At 34.8% G+C, this 10,717-nt stretch overlaps 1 protein-coding gene across 1 annotated transcript in view; it reads right to left on the bottom strand.

Annotated features, from left to right (window-relative positions):
- The window catches only part of PTPRM (protein tyrosine phosphatase receptor type M), a gene marked incomplete at its 5' end in the record, with an annotated part of 332,499 nt that overhangs the window by 292,304 nt on the left and 29,478 nt on the right, over positions 1-10,717 (bottom strand). Inside the window, 2 exons of the mRNA XM_015814271.1 lie at positions 613-691; positions 6,487-6,755. Coding sequence (XP_015669757.1) covers positions 613-691; positions 6,487-6,755 — 348 coding nt within the window. The remainder of the gene's footprint in view (positions 1-612; positions 692-6,486; positions 6,756-10,717) is intronic.

Raw genomic sequence — 10,717 nt, forward strand, 5'->3', positions numbered from 1 at the left:
CATGGCATCGGACCTGGATATCTCCGAGACCGCCTTCTGCCTCAGATTACCTCCCATCGGCCGGTACGCTCCCACAGAGTGGGTCTCCTCAGGGTGCCGTCAGCCAGACAGTGCCAGCTGGCGACCCCCAGGGGGAGGGCCTTCTCGGTGGGAGCTCCCACCCTATGGAACGAACTACCCCCAGAGATCAGGGTGATCCTGGATCTCCCTTCCTTCCGCCGCGCCCTTAAGACATGGTTATTTCAGCTAGCAGGACTGGCCTAAGGGGTAATTTTTAGCTGGGTTTTAAAATAATTTTTAAAATAACAAAGGCCAAATTAATATTTCCTTTTAATTATGTTTTTAATGATAGTATTTTTTGTATTTTTGTATCTGTTTTTATTAGGCTGTTAGCCACCCTGAGTCCGCAAGGAGAAGGGCGGGGTAAAAATACAATAAATAAATAATAATAATAATAATAATAATAATAATAATAATAATAATAATAATAATAATAATAATAATAGGCACCTACATATTTACATAGACCCTTTATTTGGGGTTCAGAATAAAATAATAATAGATTTATTCCAAAGATATTCTGAAATAATTTTGAATATAATATTCACTTACTACATGGATGACCTAAAACCTTCACATCATCAATAGCCAGGTATCCTTGGTGACCCAAAGTGGTAACTTCAAAAACTACCTGAAATATGAAAAAGCAAGTAACATAAATAAACCTAGTGACAGATTTATGCTTCTGAAATGTTAGCAAAGTACAGCTACTTATTCCTTTAACCCAAAATGAATCTTGCAAGTTTACCAGATGGATGGCATAGGGAACAAAACTATTACAGAATTGGGTAGTCCTGCTAGAAATACTTCGAAACCTCCTCCCAAAGGGGAGCAACAGAAACAGACCATAAAGTGGGCGTGTGGGGTCTCTAACAATGCTTTAAGCTCTAAGCACATGGCCCTTACAAGCACCATCCTGAATACCAGGGAATGAGCTTCCTATGATCTTCTTGGCTGTCCTTACCAATCTCTGTATGGACTTTCTATCTGAGGCACTGCTGCCACCAACCAGACAGTGATGCAGTTTGTTAAAATGCTTTCAATCGTGCCTTTGTAAAAAGTGGCCAGGACAGAAGGAAAAAGATGTGCTCTGGTCATCTGACGTAGGAAATGCAGATGCTGGTTTGCATGTAAAATAATGCAGGAAAAGATAGGAATCCAAATATATATTCATCAATAATTTTACCCATGCACAGGTTTACTGGCTGTATCATTATTTTCAGCCAAGTTTATTATGCAATACCTAATTCAGTAAATAATTATTCCTCCAAACATTTTGTGTTTATCTAATTTATACAAATTAGATTAAATATTAGGCTAAGAATTATTTGGCAGAGCATATTTTTAGGCTCAATATGCAAATTTTCTTCCACAGTAATATCAACTGAACAACAGTATCATATAACATTTATTTCACCAAGGTACTCCCCAGATATTTCCTGGTTGCTTTAAAATTATATTAAAGAAGAATAAAATATTGAGGAAAGACATTACAGTTCTATCCTACTCATTAATCTAATGAATTTTATCAGAGATCAAGGTAATATATTACAATGAGTCTATAATATAATTTATATATTATTATTCAGTATATTATTGGTATAAAACAAGAAAGAAAAATCAGACATTGTTTAGCCAAGGAGCCTAAAATGTGACAGTGTGATGGAGTGAAAGCTGGCAGATAGTCCAAAAATTGTCTTGATATGCTAGTAGAAAAATTCAAAATCAGTGATCTGGCATTACTCCCATTACATTCAAAATAAATGAATCGGGCAATTGTTCCTCCCCCTACACCTATTCCCAATAAGTAATAAAATCTCTATACTTATTGGGGAAAGTCCCTGGCTATAAATCTTGTCATGACACAATTTTCAGCATAAATAGTAATTAATCAACTAATAAGAAAATAATTTTATATCAGTGCAATTGTGCAAATATTTCTCTGAATCAATAGCTATGATTTTCAGGAAAGCATACAGAACGTGCTGAAAAGGAGGGGGAAACCAAGTAATGCATTCTTTTTGTTATTTCTGTATATTTATCAAATTTCAACTATACTGCATAGAAATACAATAGTCATGGGGCTTTTTATTTTTTCAAGAGCTGCTGTAGCTCATGGATAAGGCACTCACTGATTATTTTTGTATATTCCTATTAGCTGACTAGAGGATACTCTTAGTTTATAGTGTTTTATACATTCCAAAGTCAGATTGAGCAAGATATATAGTCAATTGTAAATATTTGAGTGAATTGGGTTCTAAAAAAGGTTCCTTGTGAATGTGTCCTTAGTTAAATCAATGAAGAGTCTAATACATTTATTGTGGCATAACTTTTACAACCTAAGATATGCAGATGATACCACTCTAATGGCAGAAAGTGAAGAGGAACTAAAGAGCCTCTTAGGCCATGGTTTTCCCAGTTGCAATGTATGGATGTGAAAGTTGGACCATAAGAAAGGCTGAGCGACAAAGAATTGAGGCCTTTGAACTATGGGGCTGGAGAAGACTCCTGCGAGTCCCTTGGACTGCAAGGCGTTCAAACCGGTCAGTCCTAGAAGAGATCAGCCCCGACTGCTCTTTAGAAGGCCAGATCCTGAAGTTGAAACTCAAATACTTTGGCCACCTAATGAGAAGAAAGGACTCACTGGAGAAGGGCCTAATGCCGGGAAAGATTGAGGGCAATAGAAGAAGGGGACGACAGAGAATGAGGTGGTTGGATGGAGTCACTGAAGCAGTAGGCGTGAATTTAAATGGACTCCAGAAGATGGTAGAGGACAGGAAGGCCTGGAGGAACGTTGTCCATGAGTTCGCGATGGGTCGGACATGACTTCGCAATTAACAAAAACAACAACTTTTACATTGTAAAATGTTCTATATTCTATTCCCCACCAACACTGACAGGGCAAGCCACTAGATTATGAACCCCATTCCTTACTAGTTTGATGATATTATCTAGTTTGGGTAATGAGACATCTGCAAGAAAACAACCAAGCTCAGAGAGTAGCAAGGGCTCCTCATATTCTTTTTTAAAATAGGACCTTTTTGTTGTAACTGACTAATGCTACTTTTGGAAAGGCTTAGACAAAACAAGGAAAAGAAATGCTAGAAATATTTGATGTTATGTTCATGGTGATGGTTTATTATTTCCTATGCGATTTTGTAACAGTGTTAATATTTTCACTGTAAACTGCCCATTTTTAATTTCAATATCGCTGAAACATCTGACATGGAAATCACTCAGCAGATTAGGCAAAGTACCTCTTTTGAATAGAACACAGTTTCTCTGATTCTTCTTGATATACTAGCCGTATCAGCCAGGAAAGAACTGGTTAAAAGACAGATTACATTTCTTCATGAAAAACAAGCACTGGATGTCTGCCTTAAGAGTTGTCTTACATCAGTCTATTCTGTAGATGCCTGCCAAACAGGAAATAGGGAAGCTGTTTAACATTGCACTGTCCCTGATCCTCCCTGCTTCAGTGAAGAGCAAAATTAGCTTTTCATTCCTGCCACTTCTCCCTTCTCAATGGAAATGGGGGAGGGGGCTAACTTGCCACCTTAAGTGATTACTGCTGAAAATGCGCTAGTACTATATAAATAACTAGTTAGAACAAAAGGAATAAACATATTTTTTTCAGTACATGACATCATGTTCTAAGCAATTAAAATTCTTGTAGTTCAAAGGCGAATTGTACCTAATCATAAACTTAATTTATAATCATGTATTGAGAAAGAGTAAGAATTTACTTACATCAGTTTGATTAATTAAGGCACTTATATAAATACATTTAAAATAATATCAAATAGAAAATTTAGTCCTTGGATTATTTAACTCGCATCTTGTATGTCCCCTAATCCTATACAACCATTCTACATATCTACATTTTATGTACGCATTTCACATTATGATTTGTACTTCTATTGATAAAGAAGAATTTATGAGACTAATATCAACTATAGCCTCCAACAAAGATGTGATTTAATACAAACAGTGAAAATTGGGCTTATGTAATTATGAAGTTGTTTGTACTGATTTATTTTTCAAGTCCATGATCCCAAACCTATTTATTCCATAAGGACTTCAACAACTCCACAGTAAATTGCTTGTCAGTTAAGACCACTATTTTGTTCTATTTTTATTCTCAAAGTCTCTGTCAGTATTTTTAGCAGTGGTGACTGAATCTCACTGATTCTGTTTCAATCAAGTGTCTGTTTACTATTGGATGTGCACATAAATCTAAGGGATGGCTATTTTTAAGCAATGCATAAGCTATTATAAGATGACTTTTTCTGAATTCCAAACAGAATGGAGACTTTGTCTAGAGGAAGCTAAATGAAAGCATTATAATCCTGCAGTTTCAACAATAAATCTATTTTACTTATATTAAAGTTATGTTCACAGCACTTCTGTAACTTAAAAGGAAATAAGACTGTATTTCACTGCTTGAAGAGAGCTAAGTTAGACTTAAACCAAATTTGAATTAAAATTTAAACTACATTTGATATTAAGCACTCAGTAAATATCAGGCATCTCACTTACTTTGGCCATGTCATACAGGGAAATTCACTGGAGAAAGAAATTGTGTTTGGAAGAGTTACTGGTAAAAGGAAACCAGGCAGCCAAAGAACATGGTGGCTGGATACTATAAAAGCTGACACCAGCAGAGCATAGAAAAACTCAAAAAAATAGTGCAAGTTTGGAAGATGTGGAGAGATCTGGCCCATAGAATTGCCAAGAGTAAGACTCAACTGTATAGATAACTTATCATCATCATATATAAGGCAATACACAAGAGTTAAATATTGATGTGAAACCCTGGAATGTCTAACTCCCTAAGCCATAGGCGTCAAACTTGCCACATCACGTGACGTGTTGCGACGTATCGTGACTCTTTTTGCATTGCAGGCAATGGGGTGGGCGCGGCTTCAGTATGATGAAATCGGCCTGTGGGCCAACAGTTTGACACCCCTGCCCTAAGCACTTCATTTGTAGAAGCAGCAATAAGGCTCAGAAAGTTTAAATCTAATTATCATTAAGTAAGAATGAAGCAGGAGTTCTCCTAAATATCTTTCCTAGAGACTAAGCTATACTGAGTTCTTATTTTCAAGTAAATATGATTAAACATGCAAAGAAATTAATGTAAGAAAAAAGCTATTGTGGATCTGTTCATTCTTTATCATTCATCTTTACTGAATTATAATATTCTTCAATCAAAAAGACATATATACATACATACACACATACCCAACCCTATTTGTTTTTAGCTATAGATTTTGAGATTCATAGGATTCATATTATGTTTGCTTTTCAGCAGCCTGTTTTCTTTTATGTAAAATATAAAATAATGGTCTATACACAAAAAATATGGCGTTTATTTTAGAGTTATGCAGACTAACAGCCATCAGGACTGATAATTGAATCAGCTAGACGAATGGAAATAAAAACCCATTCTATGTAAAAGTGATGAAAATGCCAACTATCTCTTCTAAAGCAGAAGAAACAAAAGTTATACCAACTAAACAAAGATGGATCAAAGAATTTTAAAAAATAAGAAATAGAAGAGGTGTCTTGAGGTTATCCATTATTAACCAGCATCTGGACATAAGAATAAACAGGTAAATAGATCATACAGGACTTCCCTATTATGCTGAGATACATTTAAATTACATGTATCAGGTTTATATTAAATTCATGTAATATCAAATTCTATCCATATCTAGCTAGTTAGCAAAAACAGCAGATGTACATTTTTCAAGCCATTTTTATAGCGATGCACTTTTAGTGTGCAACTCGAAGAAATCTCAACTTATGGAGAACTTACTGGTGGACCACTTACTGATGGACAATCTGTAAACAAATCATTAAGAAGAGATTAAATAACTACCTAGCTAAAAAACTTAGATTTAAATGCACATGAATTAACATGAAGGTTAGAGCGATATTGTTTCATATAAGACATGGTTTAGAGAAATAATTAATAGCTACAACACATATCTTGAAAGGAAACAATAACTATGCTCACAAGGCCATGCATACTAAGAAGCATTTCAGTAGAGACTTCTAAATATAGAGATATAATACACCACAACATCTACAGAAGTGTGACATACACTGCTTTTAAGATTCCTGGGTCTATTCAATAAGCATTAGTGGGAGTTATCTGCCTGTATTGTCTTCAGAAAAAGAAAATCTGAAAACAAAATAAAATTATTTTTCAAATAGAGAAAATAGTATTTTGTAAAATAAAGAAAATATTTTATTGGGCACCTGAAGAATACCATCCTTCATTCTTTTAAAGAAGGTACTTATTTACTTTGTAAATAATTTTATACAATATTTTACATAGCTAAATAAGGGCATTAGTTACGATATAAATTGACTGAACATTGAAAACAGAGGAAGAATGAAAGAACCAAAAAGCAATACCTGGTAAAAGTTTGGCCAAAACGTGCTGACTGCCAATTCCACTCTATTCCAAATGCCAATAGGAGCGTCTGAGACATTCCAAACTGGACTTCCAAGCTCACCATTATTAACCTTCACATAAACATTCAAAATTCCCGGACTGGAACCACTCTTGCTGGAAACAAAAAAATTGAAATCGATGCAATGTGTGTCATTTTCCTTTAGTTGTGGTAGCAAAAGATGGGCTTTTTGGCCAATTCTTTCAGTAGTGTTCACCAACATGAAAGATCCTGCAGAAAATAAATAAAAGAAAATAAGTAATTGGTTGGAATTTAGATCTTTTTCCACTCCCAATTTCTTCTTTTTTTGCTGCCATGCAATTTTTGCTGTTCTATGGAAATGTGAAAAATGGTTTGGATTTGAAGCATTTTAAGGATGATCATTCCAGAAATGATCAGAAAAATGTATGTCAATTTGAAATGGCTGATTTAAAATACTGAAAATGTTTTCTGTAACCTTACTATCATACAAATTATAATATACTATAATTATATATTGTAGGCTGATATTGTACTAGATTCTGTAATAATTTCAAAACAAGGTAGAATAAAATTTACTCTGGGAAACAAGCAAATATATTATTTTCTTAAACCACCAAACTAGAAGTAAATTTCTTCCTAGTTTTGAGTATTTCCCCTGATTTTCTGTATCTGTTCATTAGAAGGAATAAAACAATATTTTCGTTTTAAAAAAGTTGTAGAATTCATAAGAAACAACACAATTTACTCTTGCTATCATTGTGCGGATCAATATAATCCATATAAGACATATTATAATACAAGGTGTGTCTTATACAGTTAACTAGTCCTCAGTTAACTAGAATAATTGGGATGTCAGGCTCCACTGTTAAGAGATACAGGGATAAAGTGTGATGTCATGTGATTGTGCCAACTTACAACAATAGTTCTGGCAGTCTGCTGGAAGTGAATCCCATGCAGTCATTAAAGATGACATCATGCAATCACCATGTCAGAACTTGAGAGTGAAGGTTACAAATGGTGATCCTGCTTCTGTTGTAGTTTGTGAGCTGGCTACCAAACCCAAATCACAATCAATGACTGTGGGAATGATGCCACAGCTGTAACTTGAAGAACCAGTCCTATTGTATCTTTGAAAGGTTGTTGAATGAATAGTAGTTAACCAAGTGTACTGCATGCATAGTTTATTTTTCAAATAGTTTACATAAATAAATGCAGAATACTGTATCAGAATCAAATGGCCAGATGAACTACATATGCACTCAATGACATGTTCTACAGAATACATAACTTAAATTATATATAGAATACATAAGACATTTTTTCTGCAATGCTGTTTCTTGTTATATCAGAATTTGGATATATGCAGAATTATTCTTCCATATTAAAAATGATATGAATATTAATTTAAGGTTCAAAATCTAAAAGTGTAGGAATATGAAGACTGCAATATCTTAGGCACATTTATTTTGGACTACTAGTCTTAAGCAGACTTGACTAAACTAATATGCCTAGTAACACAATACTCTGATGCTATGATCTAGGCGTAAGGAACATGGAATACTAATTGAACCTACTGAATTGGACTGAATTTGTGAAGAAGGGATCAGTATGAAAGCAAAAGGTTTCATCTTCTGTTTTTACACAATGGCAATGTACACCCTCCAGTACCCATTGGCTATGTTGCACACATTGAAAGAAATATACAAAAACATGAAACGGTTGTTGAAGCATATGCAGTAAGTCATTCTGAAATTATATTTGTGTTCAGTTTGAAGTAGTCTATCATAATCACCAAAAGTTTTTCAGGAAGCAAAACTTTTAAAAAATGGTTGCCCGGTAATGCTGGTGGCACGGTGGTTAGAATGCAATATTGCAGGCTAACTCTGCCCACAGCCTGGCATTCGATACTAATGGGGCTCAAGGTTGACTCAGCTTTCCATCCTTCCAAGGTCAGTAAAATGAGGAGCCAGATTGTTGGGGGAAATATGCTGACATTGTAAACTGCCCAGAGAGTGCTGTAAAGCACTATGAGGCAGTCTAAGTGCTATTGCTGTTGCCATTTTGAAATACTAATACTGTTTATGATGTAGCTAGATTAAAGCCTTTGGGATGTCTTGTTGCTACTGTTATCATATAGGAAAGGATAACATAAAAATGTAAAGATGGAATTACAGTAAGAATATAGAATATATGAAGCATGAACACAGGAAAGCTCAACACAGTGGAAGTTGAAATGAAATGACTACAAATTGACATCTTAGGCATCAGTGAATTGACATGGACCGGGACCCTTTCAATCAGAAGATCAAAGTATTTATAATTCAGGACATGAAAAACAAAGATGAAGTAGTGTTGCTTTTATTGTTAAAAAGGTATAGTAAGAACAGTATTTAGCTACAATCGAATAATAATATCAATTAGATTTTGTGATCATGCTTCATGCTCCAGCTACGGATACAGACAAAGAGGAAGTTGATAGCTTCTATAATAAAGTTAAATTTGAAATTGACAGAACATGGAAGCAAAATATGCTGCTTGTGATTGGAGATTGGAATGCCAAAGTTGGAACCATGAAAAAGGAAAATGTAGCTGAACTGTATGGCTTAGGAAACTGAAATGAAGCAGAGTTAATTTACATATTTCTGCCACTCCAATTATTTTTTCATAGCTAACACTATCTTCAAACAACCAAAACTATGCCTCCATACATTGGACATCACAAGAATATGTAAAAATCAAATTGTCTCTATTATTGCTAAAAGGAGTTGAGGGAGTTCAATTATACCATGAAGCTCTTGGCCAGGTGCTGATTATGGAACAGATCACAAACTTCTCATGTACAAGTTCCAACTTAAGCTGAAGAACAACAACAAAAGAATAATAAGAAGAAATCCAATCGTTTCCATGATATGAACCTAAACTTATACCCACTGTTTTTAAGGAGAACATCAGGAATTGCTTTCAAGTCCTGAACTTCATTGACAGAGAACCAGATAAATTATGGAACAAAAGACAAGAATTTAACAAATTCCTCAGAAAACAACGTCAGAGAGCTGTTTTCTAAAGGATATCAATGGACAGTAATGAAATCAAAGGAGATCAAATGAAAATGGAAGGAATATACAGTAGAGATCTCAACATCCAAGATATTTTAGAAGATATTCCTTACCCACGAGGGCTTCTAGTATTAGAAAATGAAGTTAGATCAGCAGTCTGGTCATTACCAAGTTGGAAGGTTACACAAATTGAAGGACTACTCCCTGAAACATGGCAAGCAGCAGAAAAAGGAGTAATAAATGCTCTAACCATGCTATGCCAGCTAATCTGGCATCAACGTAGTAACCAACTGATTGGAAGAGGTCAATCTACACTTTATTTTTCTTCATAGCATTTTCCCACAAGTGCAGCATTGCTTTTTTGGTTTTTTGGATAAATCAAATCTTGATCTATTGTTGCAACGGGAATTGTTGCCCAAGCTTGACGTCATGGGCTGAGAGAGAATGACTGGCCCAAAGTTGTCACCCAGTCAGCTTTCATGCCTGAGGTGGAACTAGAACTGACATATTCCTGGTTTCTAGCCTGGTGCCTTCACTTCCATTCCAGTGGCAGTTTTAAAATCCTTAGTTTTCAGATATAAACAGAAGTGTCAAGAAGGAGAGAAACCCATAAAAGTTTAAACTCATGGTTTATTATACTGGAGAACAACTCTAAAATCCTAGTTAGAAGTAACATACAGCAGCTTGTCCTACAAACAGCCAGAAAGAAGCAGCTCCCCACTTTGTCTGTACTCAGCATTTGTCAGCCTACTTGGTAAAAAAGAGTAAGAAATAATTTCACAGAATTGCAAAAACTACTTTTATTGAGATTGGCTATAAAAGCAGAGAGTTGCATTTGTTTTTTTTTGTTTTTTTTTAAAATTTTTTATTATTTTCATCATAAAAAAAAGCACATCACAGATACATCACAATGTAAAAACCCCTACCCCCCACCCCCCACCCGGACTTCCCAAACCTAATCCCAGGATACTATTCAACTAAAAGTAAACTAGTATTAATATCCCTAACTCCACAAAGTATTATTCTACATAAGTAGGTGAAATATATATATATATATATATAAAAAAAGTTTTTATCTAAAAACCTAAATTATATTCCACCATTCTATGCTTATTTTGAATATAAACAATCCATCTTCTCCATATTGATAAAAAT

Source organism: Protobothrops mucrosquamatus, unplaced genomic scaffold, assembly GCF_001527695.2.
Source record: "Protobothrops mucrosquamatus isolate PMUCROS unplaced genomic scaffold, P.Mucros_1.0 scaffold233, whole genome shotgun sequence".
Classification (NCBI taxonomy): Eukaryota; Metazoa; Chordata; class Lepidosauria; order Squamata; family Viperidae; genus Protobothrops; species Protobothrops mucrosquamatus.